Source organism: Triturus cristatus, chromosome 9, assembly GCF_964204655.1.
Source record: "Triturus cristatus chromosome 9, aTriCri1.1, whole genome shotgun sequence".
Classification (NCBI taxonomy): Eukaryota; Metazoa; Chordata; class Amphibia; order Caudata; family Salamandridae; genus Triturus; species Triturus cristatus.
Window position 1 is genome coordinate 244,519,911 of NC_140592.1, and position 20,708 is coordinate 244,540,618.

The window sequence follows — 20,708 nt, forward strand, 5'->3', positions numbered from 1 at the left end:
TTACCCAGACTGTAAATTTGTGAATATTTCATAAGAAACACTAAGGGGCCTATTATGAGTTTTTGGCGGAGCGGTGGCGCGGCGGTTTGCACCACCATGTCACCGCTTTGCCAAAGATTATGCCGCCACCTGCCAGATTACGACTTTTTAGTAGTCTGGAAGGCGGGCGGTGTGGCGGTCCTATGGCGGTGCCTCTTTTAAAGGCGGTGGTGCCAATAAAAAAGGCACTGCAAGGGACGGCTCTACAAGGTTCCTGCAGAGCATGGACTCGAAAGTCCATGCTGTGCAGGAACCTATGTGTATGCACACCCGGGGTAACATGTTGTTCCCCTCTGTGTGCATCCTCATATGTTTGAGGCACAGGGGCCCTATAGGGCCCCCTTTGTTTCCTCTCTGCCAGGGTTTTCATGGCGGTTCCAACGCCATGAAAACTATGGCTGAGAGGAAACTCGTAATATGCTTGGCGGGACCGTGGCGGGACCAGCAAGCATATTGCGGCCTCTGACCGCCATTCCTACGCTAGGGAACAGAAGTTCTCTGGTGGAGCCGGCGGACCCAGGGCAGTCCGACTGCCCGAGTCATCATCGGGCGGTCTGACCACAGGTGTGGCGGTGGTTGGATTCGCATCGCCATGCCACCACGAGTCTGGCGGGGTCCTCGGACTGCCAGACTCGTAATAGGGCCCGCAGAAGAAAACCTCAGTGCAGTCAATGACATTTAAATATTTCACGGTGAAAACAGATTGTCACAAGAAGTTAGACATTAGTGATGTTTAGATTACATTTAATGAGAGTTAAAGTGGTGTGCGGAAGGAACTGTGATGCAAAAAATGTTTTGTGAAGTGTTAACTGTTGAATTCTATTAAGATTGCAGAAATTAAATCAAAACAAGAAAACAGGCAAAAATAAATTGTTGGATTTCTTCTTGCCAACTATTCCGAGTTATCTAGCAAACAATTAATGGATAGCAAAATTGGTTGTTGATTAGTTTATTTCAAGCGTAGAGGTGGCTGAAGCTATAAACAATTGTTTTGCTGGTTGAGAAGATGTGGTTTGGGCCTTCTTAAGGGCTAGGCAAGTCCACCCTGATTGTTCTTTTCTGCACATGGGGATGGCAGTTCACAGGAGACATAAAAGTTAAGAAGTTTAATAAATCTGTTTTTTGAATAATGGATGTTAAATCGGGGGGAGATAAAAGGTCACTTACTTTGAGAGGCTCTATTTTTTATTTCCTACTTTGTGAATTTGTTTTCTATACAGAGAATGAGAATTCCTAGAATGCAGTTCTTTCAGAGTAACAATGTTCGGACCACTGTACAAGTCAGATGGCACTGAAAGAGCAATTCATTGATTTAATGATTTCTTTTCAGACTGTTCCCAAATTCGAATATTGGTGATGGTGTTCACACGCTACCATCCATGACCATGCGGCGGATGCGGGAGTCAGTTTCTAAAATACCTGCTAGGTAACCCACTCTTTTTTGTGCTAGATCTCATGATCTCTATAACATACGTCACTGTGATTTAATTTCACCTTTTATTTATTCTGTTTATTATATGTTTCTAGAATAAGCCAATCAGGGCAGTTGTCGGCGCTCCTGAGTATATCTTCTCTTAACTAGTGGCAAGTAGTGTAAAACCATGCAGGCAAATAAAGCTGAATATACATATTTGCCTATTTCCTTCAGTGATCCACTATCATACTAAACATGTCAAGTTACTAGCATTGTGTATTGCACTTCTACCATTGGTATGTCCGCTAATGCTTTCTGAGACTAAACCCCTTTATGGATCAGGGATGCTTGCTGACCAAAGCTGATTGTAGTCACTGTGTTCTGCTTTTGAGAAACTGTCAGTTCTGTCTTCTGGATGCTTATGGTTTGTTTTGAATAAAAGTTTGAACGAACAGGAGGTGTGTGTAACTAGAAATAGCATCAAATTGTTAAATCAGATTTCTAATTTGATGCAAATATTTTTCATTAAATGCAGTGCCTAAATTATGTAGAGATACATTTCTGTATCTTTAAGCGCCTCTGTTGCAAGTTAAAAGAATTGAGGCACCATCGCAATTTTGAAAAAAATCATTGGAATAAGTCTGTAGGAAACAGAGAATAGCAAAGTCAACCAGTTAGCTGTCGATGACAAGCCTGAGGTTCCTGGCGTAGGTGGTGGAGGTTGGTGTCGGTCCTAGCTTTGTTGGCCACCAGGTAGAGTCCCACGGTGAACTACTCTTCACGAAGATCTTGATTTTGGTCTTGTCAATGTTCAGCTTGAGACAGTTGGTCTTCATCCAGTGCCGAATTCAGTCATGCAGGCAAATAACTTGTACCTGGCATCATATCTGTAAGGGAGAGACTGAGTTGCATGTCATCGGTGTAGAAGAGGACGTTAAGGTTGTGAGAGCGGATGATGCTTGCTAGAGGGATTATGTATGCATTGAAGAGGTTCAGGGAGGACTCTTGCGGAACTCTGCATATGAGGTTGTGGGTGTCCAAGGTGTACGGTATCAGGCTCACCGACAGGGTCCATTCAGTCAGGGAGAAGCAGATCCATCACAATAGATTAGCCGCGCTTTATAAATTCTGATTGATTGAATTCTGATGTCTCATAGACGTTAGATAAGATGGGCTGCAAAGGGGTCCAGACAGATGAAGGCTGCCGTCTCCCTTCCGTCTAGCATCTTTCGGATGTCCTCTGTGGCGGCCATTAGTACGTTTCTATGCTGTGGTTCAGTCTGAAACCAGGCTGAGTGATGTTGAGGAGTTGGTGGCCATTAAAGTATTCATGAGGCATCTGTTGGTGATTTTCTCAAGGACCTTGGCTGGGAATGATAGTAGGGAGATCGGTTTGTAGTTGACAAATGTTGAAGGGTCAATGGAGGATTATTCAGCCATTGGAGGACAGTTGCATGTTTCCAGATATTTGGGGAGGTCTTGGATGAGGTGGAAGCGTGGAGAATGAGTATAAACTTAGCGCTGATGGATTACAGTGCTCTGAAGTAGGTGTGGTGGGGGTCATGTGGTTAGCATTGGTTCTTTGGATACGGTCGAGAGGCGTTTGGCTAAGGCTGTCCGGTTTGGTTGAGGTTGCTGTAAATGGAGATTTTGTTGCTGAAGAGTATAGAGAGACTGTTGCAGATGTTCTGCAATGGGGTGATCAAATTGGAAGCGGCCGCTGGTGAGGTGAAATCATTCACTATGGCAAAGATATCTTTGCTTTTGTTAATGCTGACATCGATGCGTTCTGCCAGAGCAGGGCGGTTTGTGGTCCGGATCATTTGGTGCTAGCATCCCAAGGCAGATTTGAACATTCTCCTGTCTGCGTTGTCCTGGCTCATTCTCCATTTGCTCTGCCGTTGTTTGCAATGGTGTTTCATTGGTCAGAGTTCCTCTGTGTACCAACTGGCCTGGGATCTATAGATTTTCTTGAATTGCTGTGTTTGAGTGGAGCCAGGCATTCAATGAAAGAGGCGTTTGGGGTGGGGATGCTGAGCTTGACCAAGATTTGGTCTATCCCGGAGACTGGAGTGAGTTTTTCGATTTTGATGGTGTCAAAGGTGGTGAAAATAGGGTCCAAGAAGTGTCCGGCGATGTGGGTAGGTCCCTTAATTTCTTGGGTGATGCTCAGTGTGCTATATTTGAATTAGTAGTGGTAATTACTTGATGCTTCTTTAAAGTCTGAGTGCAGTTTTCTGCAAAAGTACAGGCATGTATTTAGTATCTGATGATTAATAAAATGAGTTGTTAGCTAAGTAATTGTGTGCTAGATACTGCAGACTGGAATAAGGCCTGTGGGTTGAAAGCGTGGTAGTATTCTGCCATTGACTGTCTCAATTCTAGTACTCTGACCTTTGGCTGCCATATATCAAGATGTCTCTCTCCTGGGCTTACCAAGTAAATAGATATGTAATGAGCCACAAGTGATGCACAGGTGACTGGAATTAATAACAAGTTTTTGCAGGAACAATGGCCCCTAATGGAGTAATTTGAGCAAACTTAAATCAAAGCCAAAATTGTAATTTAATGTACAAATAGAATGCAAAAAAGCGAAAGGCAAAATGTAATAAACAACAGAGGGGGTGCTAGTGACAGACCTGCTTGTTGCAATTTTAAGTGTAATACACATGTGTGATGAAGGGGATCAACGTGCGCATCAGATCTGTAAAGAACAGCACTGCCTGTGAATTATAATAAACAATGAAATGGCCTAAGTGCAAGTCCACAACGTTTTGACCCTACTCTAAATACAGGATCCTCACCAGAATTCAACCAAATATGGACTCCAAGAGGGAGAACCTTCCTCAAGTCACAACATGCACAAAACTGGGGGGGAAATACATGAGCAACAGTGCGACATGGCTCATGAAGAATAGTGTGTGTAGTGCACCTGGAGTCTTGACCCGGTAGCTCAGGGGTCAAGTCGTGGGCGGGGGAAAATAACCCAACAACTGTAATCACGTTGTACTTCCAAGGTGTGCAATCTGGCAATGGAAGATCAGCTCGGTAAATTCTCCTATTAGCAGTAAGGCAATCTGGGAAGGTGGGCATATATTGTATTATCTCATCAATCTACAATAATATCTAACATGAAAAAAATACCAAAGAAAGGACATGTGCCATTTGAAAGAGATGTTTGTGACAACATTCTTTTTTTTAAAAATAGGTTTACAAACTAATGTGCATCTTTGTTTGGAATTGCTTCATTTGAGGGATTACATTTGTAATTATTTATGTATTTAAGAGATTTATATGAAGCTGTGGGCACTTCACCTTACCTTCAAACTTCTCGCCACTCTTTCCCTGATGTCTACATGATTCATGATCTAAGGTGGAAAAGCACTGTTAGTGGGAGCACGACTTATTCTTTCAATGTGGAGGGTTATTTTGGAATTGTTCAGGGGGGGATTAGTGCTGTGTTGGGACAGCCAAGGAACCTTCTATTTTGGGACATTAGTTTATGAAGAGCATGGGTAAAGGAAACTGTTGGAAGGCTACTGACTGCCAAGTGACTTCATAACATCAATATTTAGAGTGCAGAGAACTTCTCCTGTCCTTGTTTCTAGTATCAAATGCCATGATTATAGTACTTTGGATCTGATAAACTAAAGTGACGTGGCACGCACAAGACCTTTAGCGTGTGTCTACTAACACAGATGTGCCTTAGGGTTTTACTGCCTTGCATTTTAACCGAATTTAGCAGCAGCTGAAAAGTTACAGCTAAAATAATGTGTTGACAGTGCAGGGGGTGTAATGCGAAATTTCGAGTTGACTGTTTCTAACCATGCCAGACATGTCTTGCCAGCCATCAAGCTTAAAACCCACTGAAGTAGTAATTAATTTAACTGGATGGCGGCCAGCTAGCTAAATATGTGGTGTTTAGCCAGCAGACAGCTGCACTGACTGTTTCACTGCCAGCTGCTGTAGGTTGAGAGGCTTGTTTTTGAGCTGATTTGTGCTTTCTGCTTCCAATAATGGTTCTTTTTTCTCCTCCAGCTCTCAGCACAGGTATTCTACTCCTCATGCCTTCACCTTTAACTCTTCAAACCCTTCGTCAGAGTGCTCCCTCTCCCAAAGACAGCGGTCCACCTCCACGCCCAATGTTCATATGGTGAGCACCACCATGCCCGTGGACAGCAGAATCATCGAGGTAAAGACCGACACGTGTTTCTCTGAGAGCAGTGCTTAATTTGTAAGACGAATGAAAGTACAGGGTCCTAAACATTTTCTTAGAAACCAGTTGCCATATGCCAGGGTCACCATGTACCACTGCTTCCTAGCTTTGATCTTACCACCTGCCTCTTTCATCCACCACCCTACACTTCACCTCTCTTTATCTCACTCTTGCAGGCTCATTTCACCACCTCTTCTCCCTTTGTCACTGTTTTTCTAAATTTCTCTTCCTCCTACGTTCTCCCTTTTCTACTATTCTCTCGTGCTTGGGGTCAAACTCTGATGACGAGAAAGAAGACCCATTCCACAAAAATGAGTGTTGATTCCCGCCACCTACACAAATTAAGCACTGTCTGCAAGTACAGAAGTACAGTAGACACTTTTTGTACTATGTTTTTTCAAAAAGGTTTCTGCAAATTGGGTGTTTGCTGGTAGGGCGTTTAGCTTGGCCTCCACCAACCAGTGCTACCTTTAAGTGAGCTTGAACTTTTCCCAACACACACCTCAGAACTGTAGATGTCACTCAAGATGATCCAACCCTATTATGTCCACTGTGGTTTGTGTTTTACGCTACTCATGTAGAATGTCTCCCAGATGAATTTAATGCAAACCGTTTTGCAAACCATACGTTCTTTTATCAGTTTTAAATGGACTGGAAATGGCTTGCAGCGTAACCTCTTGATGCTTTTCTACTGTTGCGTAACCTGCTCTCTGCTACTGTGGTCTGAGAGTGTACATACGAAGGCACTGACTTCAAATAAATGATATGAATCAATCTAGTTAACCTGACTTATGTTGGGAGGTTTGAAACTTCTACTTCCACATGGGCAGGGGAAATGTAGAGACGCCCCCAGAGACAGGAACACACGCACAGTCGTGGACAGGAAGACAGTATCTCAGGGTTTGCGAGTCCCAGAAGCAGGAACTGAGGGTTTCAAATGGGGCGCAACAGACTTGAGTACAGGGTGACTAGCACCCTGGCATGGTGAGATTACGTGTGACATGGAGTATAGGTGTTAATGGTAGAAGGGGCGTGGAGTTGCAGTGAACAACTGACAGAAGTACTGGAAGACACTAATAACGAAGCGTGAAAAATAGGCTTAAAAATAGGGCAAACACATGCAGGGGACATACACACAAAAACACAGGTAAGGTTACAGGACGAAAGACTTGACATCAAGTAGAAATAAGAAGATTTGAAGACAAAGAGCCAAACAGCAGACATGAGGGAAGGAGTTACGGATCCTAGAATAAATGATGTAGATGTGAGGTTGTCAATCACAACAAGGAGCTGAAAAAATGCAGACTCCAGGTAGAGAGACCTACCTATGGACCACGGGTCACAAAAGCAAGGATGACTGTAAGCGACCCAGACACAGATGCTGAGATACAAGTACACAGACACCAGCATGGGTGACGCATGGGCATGACGATGATGATAGGGGCCATGGTACACAGTCATGAGGATTGAAAGCGAATAAAAAGAGACTTGCGCAGCATCCAGCTGGGGACCGCAGATTACAGATACACCTCAGCTGGTCTCGTGGAGGGGTTGGATGCAAGGCTACATAACCCTGTGCCCTTCTCTTGGTGATAATCCACAATCTTAAGGATGACCAGCCAGGGCATAGGAGCTCTTGGAGGATGAGACTGAGACTAAACAACCTCCCATGGGGACATCATTAAGGAGGCACATGCCTGGCTAAAGGAATCCAACTCTCCCAGGATCAAATAAGGGCAAAGGGCCATGAGGCATCAAAGAGCAGCAGGCGACCATTAAAAACAGTGGATGTTGGCATTTACTAAAGCAGGTTAACATTTTAAACAGCAATTATCCACTGAGAAGAGAACGTGAGGTGAACTAGAATAACCTAGTTACTATGCTCACAGGTGTATATTTACCTCTAGCTTGGAGAAAGTTTATCGGCAACAGTTGGTAAATGGGATATTTACACATTGTGAGCAAAGGACAAAGAGTCCAAAATGACCTTTACACTGGCCTTTTGGCTCACTCTTCAGAGCTCAGATACAGTGTAAGACTGGCCAAATTATGTTAGCTCTGCTTGAGCAAAATCTAGAGTTTATCTGCAAGAACCCTCCTCTTAGAATGACATATACTAAGGCAAATGAGAGGGTTGTCTACCCTAGATACCCTGGTCTGTAGTCTTCCTGGACAGACTGAAGTGCTGCCTAAATCTAGTGGTGACACCACGAACCCCCCCCCCCACCCCTCCCACCCAAAGGCTGCATAAAAGGCCACAAACCTGGCCTGCACTAACACACACCAAGTTTGTCCAGAGATCTGAAGAGCAGCCTACGGGCAGATCACCTGTAAACCGTGCTTAGTTTGTGGAAGAACGAGTGCCGGTGCCTGAAGCTTTGCTCAGACGCCGGCCACCAGAGCGATTAAATGTCAGTGTGCAGAATACCAAGGCCAGTATTCTTTAATTCCCTTGCCCTTTTTTCCTTTTTTTTAGCGTTTGATGGTGCCTGCTTTCTGTTTGTGATGGTTATGCCATCTTTGCCTTCCTATCTGTATGTTTTCTCATCTCTTGACTTGGTAAATATCTCAGATGGAAAAATAGGTGCCATTTCCCAAAACTAAGTGCCGGTGCCCCCCACTGGCAACAACCCCTCAAATTAAGCACTGCCATTAAGGATATTGTTTCTTCCTTACTCTTAAGTATCACTGACACCTTATACTGGAAGACTGGTAGAACCAATAGTAATTGGGTTAGGTTTTCACTGTCACCTTCACCCTTGACAGTGCACTGGGGCCTACTGTGTAGGGCATTAGAGAACCAAGCAGTGTCAAGTGTCCCATCCTAAGCCTCAAGCTGCAGCTCCCCTTAACTGCAGAAGGGTCAGCCAAGCGGCGGAGCAGTTTAGCAGGTAGAAAAGCCTCCATGGGCGCTCCACTTTGGATAGGAAGGGCCACTGCAGACAGATCAGCTGTCAGGATTTAGGACAACCCTACTTAGAGAAAACTCAACAATACAACAAATGAAAATAAAATGCACTGCTGCGTCAAATAGGTTTAGCAAACTGCCTTAACACTTTATAGTGCCAGGGTAAAGCCAGTCCTGTGGAAGATCGAAGCCGGAGTGGGAGCCATGTTCAGATGAGCTGTGGCTATTCCCAGGACTAGTTAGATCACATTTCTTTGTGATGTCTTTTCCAAGTCAGATTAAAGAATTGACCAAGAGGACAAAACCTACATTTCTTCATCAAATCCAAGCACACGTGCAAATGGTTAACTCATGAATTAAATAATTTATTGTTTTTGTTTTCCTTGAGACCCAAGACCCTTCAGCTCCATGAAGTTCCAGCATAGAAATCAACAGGTTAGCCAATTGGTATACCTAAAATTTCTGTTCTGTCCAAAGCAATATTTAGCTTTACAGTTATATTGATTTATACTGCTTGAGGCTGATCGTTCTTGTCCCAGGATTTACACGCTAGATTCATAAAAATGACTCCACACCATGTGACTGAGAAGGAGATATACCTTTTGCTCATGTACACAAATGCTGGGATTTCTGCAATATTGTGGACTTACAGGGATTCCACTTGGTGGACACTGCAAGGCTCCGAGCACCCACTGAAATTAGAATTGTGACCTGTGGTGCTGACCACTTCTAGGCCTTCTGTCTAGCACTTCTCTAAAACATCTGTTGGTAGGTAGTATAGGTGGTGGGTAGTTAACTAATTCACTGTTTGTTTGCTCATTACCTAAAGTATATTCCCTTAACTTCCACCCTGTTGTATTTCTGTGTATTTATTTTCCCAAACCAGGGTGGAACTATCGGTGAAGGAACTCCTTTAATTCAAAATCTTTGGTAGAACGCACGTATCCATTCTTGCTTGCATACACTTGTGTAGCAAGGAGGCCATGGGTCCTGGTGCAAGCAAGGACAATAGTTCAAGCAAGGACAATAGTTCCTTTGACTGATGTTGTGTTAGTAAAATACAGCATTGTCAAGGCTCAATGAGCCCTCCAAGATCTGGGTCCCGGTGCCACAGCACCTTTTGCACCAATGGTTGCTACGCCCATGTTTGCATGCATAAAATCAACATGGAGCAGAAAACCAGGCTCTGCACTCTCTATACATACATTTGTTTTCTCAAGAATGAACAGAAAAATTCAGAGAATTATTGAATTATGCAGATATCGGTGCACCTTAGTTTGCTTTTCCCATGTGCTGGGTACATTATGAACAGAGTGTCTGTCACTATCATTTTTTTAACCGTTTTCATTACCTGCTTGTTTTTCTATACTTTTCACCTGTTTTCTCCCCGGTTGTTCTCTTGCTTTCTTTGTTCTTTACTGTTCTCCTTGTCTTTTATTGTTTTGGACTAGAATAACAGCCTGAATGCTTCTCCCAGGTCCTGGTGCAGGCGGTTTTGTTTGAGTGGAAGAGTAGGTATTTCTCGGTCATGACGCTTGGTTGCTTTAAATAACTGGTTTGGCAACATTTTAATGTCAAAGTAAAAGCTGTCACACCTGTTCTATTAAACATTCTGCTAGTGCAACTGGTTTTGTCTGCCTCTCCTGTGCTAACAGTTGTTTAGTTGCAGTGAGAGGTGCAGAATATATATTTTTTACTCGATCCTACCCTTTTTTACTGTTTTATTTTTCTCTGTTAATTAGAAGTGCATAGATTTATTAAAGCCGTTCCAATAAACACATTGTTTGACATAAAAGTCCATTTATTTCTCTCTCTGGCTGGTTAAATTATTCCAGTGCATTTATTAAGGGATGAACAGAACTGCTGCCAACCTGCCGGCACCAGTTTCACGTTTAGCAAGCCACGTTTAGCAAGCAAGCTCTGCGCGCTGGAACACGTACACCCACACTTAAAATGGGAGAGCAAAACAGAAAATCCCATTGTGTTGGCAACTTATTTATAGGTCTGACTGAAGGTTCTTGGGAGGGCATGACGATATAAAACAGTATTGTACACAGTCTGGTTAAAATGAGTTATGGGACCTTGGGTGACCCACGTTTTGTAAGTACTGTAAGGCGTATCCAAAAATATACCAGACAATTATAACTAAATAGACTCCTACAGAAACTGACACGTATAACTCAGAATAGGGACATGTATCTAGAATGGAGGAAGAGAGTTGTGCAAGTGTTGTACACCAGAAACTCATTTCCCGAAGATGAAATTGCCAGTTGGCCTGTAAATAAGTTTTTTTGATTTTTTTTCCAATTTGAGTCTTCCTCTCTACTTCCAAAAATCTGCATACAAATTGTAAAGTGTTATCTTCAGGACCCACTGGGAGCTGTGAAATTGAATCTTTGTCTGATCTTAGTTTGCAGACATTTTTATTTCACTATCGAGGGCCTTACGGTTAGCTTGCCTGATGATGCCGAAATGATGATGCCTATATTAGTAGCACAAATTACTTGGTTTTAAGGGCAGGTAGCTCTGTAAATTAAAATATTAAAAATCCTCCCTCCATTAATTGACAGATTTCTGTATCCTGACATTGGTCATTCGCCTTGCATGGCAGACCTAAAAGTGGCCCTCTATCGGTTTCCAATGCCGCATGCAGACTCCTGAAGTTGTCAGGCGGCATGCTGCTGAAATCTTCTGCAGTGTTGAGTCCTGAAGAGGTCCCTTGATCTGGTTGTTGAGGCCACGTCCTTAGAACCAAAGATTATTATTATTATTTTTTTTAATTTCAAAGTATTTTATAAATTTTTTATAGACAGGTATATTAGCGTTTCCATTGCGAGGTACCAGCCAAACGTGGTTGGTGTTGCAATAGTTATGTGTAAGTCGCTTGACGCGTACCTGAACTAAAGATTCTTAACAGCATTATTTAGGTTGCAGATTAGACGGCAATTGCGGAGCGGGTAGGATATCAGCCAATGCTTCAGTGGGGTCGTACAGCAGACATCCAATTCTGCAGTTTGTGCGGCACAAAAAGGATAAAGACCAATGTTGGAGCATCATGGTCTCCGTCTGTTGTGAAGCTCCACTGTGATACTAGGTCGGGTTCTCGGTGAGCATGGACATTAGGGATCCCTGCTCCGATAAAGAGCCAATATGAACTTTATAAAAAAGGTAGACTTTGATAGTAAAGGAAAAGTACGTTTTCTTTGTTAATTTCTAGAACAATATCCAGTTTCCCATATGTTTGAAATGAAAATGTCTAACAAAAAATAAGAACAAATGTAGACAACTCCGCTAAAGCTTTGCATGAAGATAGCTACTGTAACATCAGCCATGTTAGGCTTTCGTGAGTTTTTTAAAAGGCGCATTGTATTGTTGTAGCCAGCCATTTCTTTCTCCACTGTCAAGTTTGAGAAGGATGGATGTATGCCTGCAGCTGTTGTGTGTGCTCTTTCTTTATTTCACCTGTTATTTATACTGCTATTCTTGAGCTATATCTTGACTACCTATTAGGTGTATTTTATTTTGTTTGATGTTTTTGTGCTTGTAGCAGTCCCATGTTAATGTAAAAAGTCTAGTGTGGAACAGTTAAAAAAAACTAATTTGTTTATACTCTACACTGGTGACAAATTGGATGTTAACGCATGATATTTAATTTTAATCTGTGTGATAAAGCATAAATAAAGATGTTGATAAACCCTCTGTTTGAATCATGTTTCTGCTTACTGTGTAATCGCTGTGTGGCACTTGGACATGCAGTGAAGTGTTTTTCTTATTTCAATGTATCATTGGAAACATATGAATGATTTTTAGTGTGCATGTGAATTTGGGACATTTAATGCATCTGACATAATCATTCATTCATTAAGGAGTGTTAACATATTTTGTTTTACTTTCCAGGATGCAATCCGAAATCAAAGTGAATCAGGTACAAGTGTTTTACTATTAAAACACAATTATTTGTGAGAAGGTGTTCTATATCATTTTCCATATCTAAAAGTTTTTTTCTCCATATTTGTGTAGCTTCTCCTACAGCCCGGTCTAGTAGCCCCAACAATTTAAGTCCCACTGGTTGGTCTCAGCCTAAAACTCCAGTACCAGCCCAGAGAGAAAAGGCCCCTGGATCCAGTAACCAAGGCATGAAAATTGTAAGTACAGCACTGTGAGGACAGATTTGTGTGTCACCTTGTTGATCCTAGGTAATATCTGCTGAGGTTCCATGAGGACAGTTTTGAGCTGTTTGGGAGTTTCTTGTTGGTAATTTGACACTATTCCTGTCACTTGTTAAAGCAGGAGGTAGATCATAGAAAATTGAGTCTGTGATCTGTAGCAGCATTTAAACAAACTTAATTAAAAAGGCTGCTCTTCCCAGCAGAAAAGGTGCTCGCTTTACAGAAACCTTGGTTTTATGGGAAGCAGCAATAATATTTTTAAGGTGATTTTTTTCAGTACTGACATAAGGTTATTCAGAATAAATTTCAAAAGTGTATACAAGCGTCAACCCCTTATGGCTTCTAAGCCTTCTAAATCGTGCTCTTAATGTAATTATTGCTACAACTAATTGTTTGTCACTTCGAATCTTTTCTGTTTCAGAGGGCCCGGGGTCAAAGAGATTCAAGTATTTATTGGGAAATAGAAGCAAGTGAAGTGATGCTGTCCAATAGAATAGGATCTGGGTCCTTTGGGACAGTATACAAAGGGAAATGGCACGGTGAGTAGCAGTTTTGTTACCTTCAAACTGTAGAAAAATGCTGTTTTATTCCATAAGCAGTAAAATCTCATTCCAAGCAGAACTTGAAAGCATGCTCATTACTTAATGTCAGAGTTTTGCACTTAAACACAGACATCAGTGGAGATTAACAGGCTAGACATGGTTTATAAGGGTGGTTCATTTAACAAATTAGAAACCAAGTTATTATTATTATTATTTTTAAGGGCATTAGCTGTCCGTATTTGAAATAGTCTATTTGTTAATGATTCCATTCTAAAGACTTTTATTCTGATGCAATCATAAAAAAAACCTGTTTAAATATGACATGATTGTTCAGAGCCTACCTTACATCTTTACAATGAGCCTCCCCCTCTCAGGTAGAACAGGGCATAGTTCCCACAGGGGTGGGTTAGAAGGAACCCGCATCAAATACCAGGTGTGTTGCGCTCAACTCCTAAAAAACATCTATTATCATTATACTTTGCATAGCTCTTGCAGCGGGTACTGGAATGGGATCAATATTTTGGGGGATGACCAGTATGCACTTCTGGGGGTTATGACTATCGCATACTATGAGAGGATCCGGAGATGACTGCGGAGTGCCCCGCCTCCGGCTAGTCAGGTATCCGAGGCTTCCACGCCCACCCCCGTAATGGTGGACCTCGAGAGTCAGCGGTAACGGCGTTTTTCCCTTGCTTGGCGGCGTGCTTTCCCGGTGCCTTGTGTGGCGCTTTCAGTGCGGACCTACGGGATGCGGATGCAGAGTGCGGAATGCGGAACGAGAGGCAGGAATTAAAACGGCAGGTGTTCAGCCAGGTGTCCGGGGCTGTTTTCCACTTCAGCTACAGCAAGTAAGCGAGCGAGCGAGTGAATGAAGTAATGGAGCTTCATCTTTAAAAATAGTCCGGTCTGGTATACTTAACCTTGAGACTTGAGCTAATCATTGAAAAAGCGGTCCCTGAATGACAAACATGTTAGTCTACAAAATAAGCATTTGACAATTGGAGCTCTTTAAAAAAAAAAAAACGCTTATATCGATAAAACTCAGGATCCATTTCCTTCTCGCATTAAAGCGATAAGACTTCGAAAGGGGAAATAAAAGAGCCCGACTATAACAAAATAATTTTGACCTCTCGCTCGCATAAAACGTCATTTTCATTCTAGCTTTCGGGAGGAGAAAGACTTTGTTTTCCATCAGCAGTTGTTGCCGGTGGGAGAGACAACTTGACGTCGACGTGTTCAGCCTAAGGGAAAGAAAGGGGGAAAAAAAAGCTCTCCCTCTCCCTAAGTGGAAAGAAGAGAACAAGAGGTCTAAGGGGGAGTAAATATGGGTAAACCCCAAAAAAATAGCACAGGGATGGCTAAAAATGACAATGTTGCCCGCCAAAAAAAAATTAAAACTCATCTAGCGCAGGCGAAGGAGGCAAGATATACTGCTAGCCAGGCTCAAAAGGGAGATGAGCTCACGCCTACACTAGTCCAAGATAGCACCTTCGAGAGCTCTGAAGAGGAGCTGGCCTTATCGACATCCCCAAAAGCCAAGGAGCCTCTTTTGGAAGATGAACCGGGGCTGTTCTGTGAGTCCGATAGAGTGGTTGTTGATGGTCCCGACGACAAAATAAACCCTTCAAAGCAGTTTCCGCTATTCTTTAAAAAAGCAACTCTGCCACCTCCACTCTCCAGCTCTAGTTCACCCATAAGGACTACAACCAAGGGCGACGTAGCGGACAGGGACCAGATAATTGAACCACCAGACGGTATACCCCTAAGACCGGAATTAGCTCCTCAGAGTCATTTAATTCTAGGGGACAAAGATCTGGAGCCCGCTCAAACACAAAGTAGAGAGCAAAACTTGATGCATGTGCAAGGAAAGGATCAAAATTCAAATCAGAACAAGAATATGCACGGGGGTTGTAAGACTCAAACCCCGTTAACTGCTGAAACATCGGATGGGGGTTCATCTGCTACATTGGCCTCTCCGCATCTCGACTCGATGCTAGTTCCAGTGCCAGTGCCAGTACAAGGGGAAATTACAACTCTTACTACTCTTATTACGTCTCCCAAGTCCACCGGGTCTACTATATTTCAGATTGAGTCAATTATGAGTTCGGAGAAAGGCGAGAGAAGCGACGAAAGGCAATTAGACATCAAGGACCTTCTCAATTTTATACTGGAGGAAATCCGTGAGATGAAGAGGGCACAGAAAATCGAAACAGCAACATTGCATCAACGCTTGGGAAAAATCGAAGAGGCTATGCAGGGCTTCCCTATTAGAATCCAGGAGGCAGAAGCTAGAGTCTCGCTCCTCGAAGATCAGGTGCTTACTGTCTCTAAAGAAATGAAAGCTGCCACAATCAAAGAGAGACATCTTGAAAGTAAGATTGAGGACCTCGAAAATCACTCACGAAGATCAAATCTACGGATAGTCGGAGTTCCAGAGAGAATTGAAAAGTCACAGCCACTGCAATGGGTGGAATCCTTTATTAAGCAGTCTGTCCTTCCGGAATTTGAAGGAGACCTCACAATTGCAAGGGCACACCGCGTTCCGGCACAACCCTTCCCAAACTCTTCGATGCCACGAACAATTCTGGTCAATTTCATGGACTTCCGAATAAAAGAAAGAATAATAACAAGAGCAATTCAGCAGAGACAGTTCTCTTTAAATGCCACCACCAAATGTCGTATTTTTTCTGACATGAGTGCCTCAGCTGCACGTAAAAGAAAAGAATTTGTTAAGCTCCTGCAACTCTTCAAAACTCATGGTGCTCAAGCCTCAATCGCTCAACAGTCCAAATTAAAAGTTCTTGTAAAGGGCAAGTTTTCGGACCCGGATGAAGCCCAGGCTTTATTAAAGGAAATCTCAAAGGGAGACTAAATTCAAATGATAAAGCTGCTTTATCTAATTTTTCTTTTTCTTTTTTTGATATTCAAGGTTCCAGGTTATAAGTTAAATTTACAAGGCAGGGGGGGTGGTGGTGGATTCAGGGCACTAAGGGTATAAGGTCAAGACACCCAGGGTGTAGCAGGGTGGGCAGTAATGTGGTTAGCGGGGCTGGTAGGGGGTTTCCCACATTCTAGGGAGGGGTTTGTTAGGGGTGGCTTGGGTCGGGGGCGTCGAGTGTTCACTAATGGCAAGGGGGGAAAAATAGGGCAAGAGGTGTTTGGAATATGGTCATGACTAGAATGTATATGGAAAGGCAAGGCAAAAATTTGGCTATGAATAGACGGTTAGATCGTTAGGGAATTGAATAAGTGCAAGATTCTATCAGCCAATGTAAATGGCATATTGAATAAAAAAAAGTATGGAGCTTTAATTAGGTGGCTAACCTCATTGGGCCCCCAAATACTTTTCCTTCAAGAAACCCATTTAAAGTCCAACTCCCCTAAGCTGTTTATACCTAGAATTTTCTCGAACGTATTCTTCGCATCCTCTGGTCTAGCATCGAGGGGTGTGGCAATTTATCTCTCCAACAAATTTCCTTGGGAGGTTGTTGAAGTTCATAGAGATCAGCAGGGGAGATGGATATGGGTCGTAGTAAAGCTATATGGGAAGAGGCTTAATTTAATTAATTACTACGGCCCGATAGGTGATGAGGCTCCATTGACCCAAATATATACTTTATTATCGGGTGCCCGGGGACAGATGATAATTGGAGGAGATTTTAACTTTATAATGGATCCAAAAAAAGATACGCCAAATAAACAGAGGAGACAAGTGAAACCGAATACAAAAAAAGTTATCGAGGCTATTATTAAGGGTTTCCAATTGGTTGATGGCTGGAGGGAAAGGAATGCGGAGAGAGAATTTTTTACTTTTTATTCGCATCGTTTTCAAACTGCATCCAGAATTGATTTCTTTCTTAGCTCTAGGTCCCTCCAGATTGTCGAGGCAGGTATAGGATGTAACCCCTTTTCCGATCATGCTTGTATTAATCTGGAGATTAAAATCACTGGTAAGAATAGGGAACGACCCCTGTGGCAGCTCGATCGTCTCCTATTGCAGAACGAGGAATGGGTAAAGGATTTCAGAGTCTGGATTGGGGAATATTTCCGTATTAACAAAAATACTGCTTCTCCCTTTTCGGTTTGGGGTGGGTTTAAAACGACAGCTCGGGGTCTAATAATAGCTTTTACAACCGCCCAACATAAGGCTCGAAGGGAAAAGATAGCTCAATTACAGCTCGAACTTGAACAGGAGTATGCCCTTCAATTGCAGTCTCTGCCTAATGAATATGACCAGGCTAAAATAGCATTGAAAGATTTTTTTACCTTTGAAGAGATTCGCAATTCACAACTATTCCAACAGAGGGTCTATGAGGAGAGCCAATTGATTGGCAGACTCCTGGCGAATTCTACTAGAAAGAAACAGGAATCAGCCTCAATAATAAAAATATTGGATCCCGATACAGGTTCGGAAGTAGTCGATAGCTCCAGAATTGCCCAACTCTTTTTGGATCATTATGCCCGGTTATACTCCACTGAATATGAAATACAGGACAACTTAATTGAAGAGTATTTCTCAACTCTAGATCTCCCTCAACTATCCCCGGAGCGGGTCCTCAATTTAGGAAGTCAAATTGAGGTTGGTGAAATTTTAGCAGCTATTAAATCAACTGCGGGGTCAAAAGCTTGCGGGCAAGACGGGTTTCCAATTGAGTTTTTTAAAGTTTTTTTCAAAAGAATTAACTGCTCCGCTGAGGAACTTGTTTAATATTATAAGAGAAGGAGGCCAGGTCCCGTCCGAGTTTAAAGAAGCGATTATCGTCTCATTTGTTAAAAAAGATAAAAATCCTGACGATATGAATTCGTATCGGCCCATAAGTCTTTTAAATTCTGACTATAAATTACTAATGAAGGTTTGGGCTGCGCGTTTGTTATCTGCAGCTCAGGAACTCATCCATAGAGATCAAACGGCTTTTATAGCGGGCAGATCAATGGCCGCCAATACCCAGTTTTTAATACAAGCGTTAGACTACATAAATACAAATCGTACCCCTGCAAGTATCATAATGGTCGATGCAGAAAAAGCTTTCGACCTCGTAAACTGGAAAACCTTATTTATCACTTTGGATAAATTTGGTTTTCCACCAATTGTGGTAGAAATGCTAAATAATATTTACCAGGGTGCAACAGCTAAGCTTGTAATAAACGCCGCCTACGCAGGAACATTACAAATAAAACGTGGAACGAGACAAGGCTGTCCACTCTCTCCTTTACTTTTTACTTTTTTTATAGAACCCTTGGTTTTAAGAATCCGAAATAATGCTGCTATTCACTCCCCAATTCTTGATATGCCCAAACTTAAACTATTCGCCGATGATATTATCTTATACTTGGCCCCCAATAAGATTAATTTCGAGGAGGTTTTGGGAGAATTTTCTCAGTATGAAAGAATAGGCGGCTATAAAATCAACGCAAACAAAACAGAAGTTCTCGCCATGAATGCAGATATAGATGCCTTTCCCTGTTCTCTAAAATCACAGGCATCCAAAACTGATCCCATAAGATACCTCGGGATTTATGTTTCCGTACAGTTTTCTCAATTATTTGATCTAAATTATCTAAGGATGAAGATAAAAATAACCAAATTACTGGACCAATGGTCACTGCTTCCATTATCTATAGTAGGGCGAGTATCTTTAATTAAAATGTCTATACTACCTTTATTGATCTTCCTATTTTCTAATGTCCCTATTAAAATTAATCAGGTATTTTTTAGGGAGATTGATACTCTTTTTAGACAATTTATTTGGGAGAAAAAAGCCCCCAGAGTTAAATTGAACACCTTACAATTACCAATAGACCAAGGGGGGCTTGCGCTCCCACACGTAATGATCATATTATGAAGCTGCCCTTCTCGATTTAGTATCTGGGCTGTTAGGATCTTCTCTTTGTAGAGATACTTTTTTTTTTCGATAGAATGTTGTTAGAAATTGGTTCATCCACTCCAGTGTTTTTAAAAACTGCTAAGCTTCCTAAGAAAACTCGGTATAAAACTTTAAGGGATTCCCTTTTTAGACTCCAGGCTATCTCCAGGGACATGAATTTGATGGGCTTTCAATATCTCAATATAAGAGAATGTGCCAGTCTCGGTTTCCAGATACAAGCTAGCCACATTAAGGCCTGGGAGAGTTCGGGATTAACCGAACTGAGACACTTCATAGTCCAGAATAGACTGATCTCCTGGCAGGAAATATTAGCCAGGTCAGGGACCTACCGGAAACCGGCCTTCTTTGAATATCTGCGGCTAGTCTCATGGTTGAGAAGTAACGGAGATATAACCGAATCTCCCAACCAGTTGACAAATTGGTGCCAAATTACGAGGAATAGGCAATTGGTACAAGTTGTTACATAAAACAAAACATCTTCCTCTGATCCTGAACCATCTGGAAAAAATAAATCTGGAGTTTTTCCGAAAGGGAATGGGAGTGGATCAGCCACTCAGGTGGCAGAGCACTGCGTGCTGCCAATTTTAAGAGGATGGCCTTTCTCTCAAGGTGGCTGGCCAATTTAACACCCTCTACTCTTAGTAAAAGATTCCCAGATGTAGAAGATTAGTGCTTTCGGTGTTCCAAATCTGGGGAAGGTGGTTGGCACCATATTTTTTACGTATGCCACGGTCTGAGGTCTTTTTGGGAAGCCGTTTTTCTAGACATCGAGCGTGCAATCGGAAGTAAAATTCCGATAGCAGCAGAGATTGTCCTATTTGGATACTGTAAGGGAGGCCCACAATTGTCTAATCCAGAAAGAGTTTTCATTTTTATTGCCTGTGCGGTAGCACGCTCCCTAATCTTGCAAAATTGGAGATCGAATGAAGCCCCTTCTCATCAGAAATGGATTAATGAAATGAAAAGAATTAAAAAATTTGAGGAGGCTTATGCTATGAGGGTAGGAGCCTTAAAAAAATACGAGCGAAATTGGAGGTTTTTTGAAACTTTGGAGAAGAATCAATAGGCAAATGCAATTTAGGAAGTGATCTACAAAATAGTCTTTTCTATATTCTTCTCCATATGAAAGCGAATCTCACTTTCCTATTGCCTGTCAAGAATGTATTAGCACTTTTTTTAGTAATTATATTTTAAATACTGGACCCGGTGAATCGTTTCTGAAACTAGGTTTCAATTGATGCTTTTATGCTATTGAATTCCTTTGATCATAACATTTCCGTAAATAGCTATGTTTTGCACTTGTACTTTAGTGGATTGGATGATTGTATTTTTGCAGTTTGTTCATGGCACATCGCACTTTCGATTGGAAGTGTAGCTTTGTCTTGATTGGTTTTCATTAAGAATTTATTCTGCACTTTTAGATTTTATATTATTGAAATGGTTAATGGTTTTAATCAATGTTTTTGTATTGCTTCCTTATATGCCAACGAATGTTCTTTGTCGTAATGTTATTGCAACTATTCACGCTTGGCACT

At 42.1% G+C, this 20,708-nt stretch overlaps 1 protein-coding gene across 4 annotated transcripts in view; it reads left to right on the forward strand.

Annotated features, from left to right (window-relative positions):
• The window catches only part of RAF1 (Raf-1 proto-oncogene, serine/threonine kinase), a 355,710-nt gene that overhangs the window by 228,921 nt on the left and 106,081 nt on the right, over positions 1-20,708 (forward strand). For 2 of the 4 annotated variants that reach the window (XM_085624854.1, XM_085624852.1), the window contains exons 6-11: positions 1,370-1,465; positions 5,492-5,645; positions 10,029-10,088; positions 12,475-12,502; positions 12,598-12,722; positions 13,168-13,285. In XM_085624854.1, the coding sequence (XP_085480980.1) occupies positions 1,370-1,465; positions 5,492-5,645; positions 10,029-10,088; positions 12,475-12,502; positions 12,598-12,722; positions 13,168-13,285 (581 nt within the window). The remainder of the gene's footprint in view (positions 1-1,369; positions 1,466-5,491; positions 5,646-10,028; positions 10,089-12,474; positions 12,503-12,597; positions 12,723-13,167; positions 13,286-20,708) is intronic. The other 2 variants (XM_085624856.1, XM_085624855.1) reach the window with 1 other exon arrangement.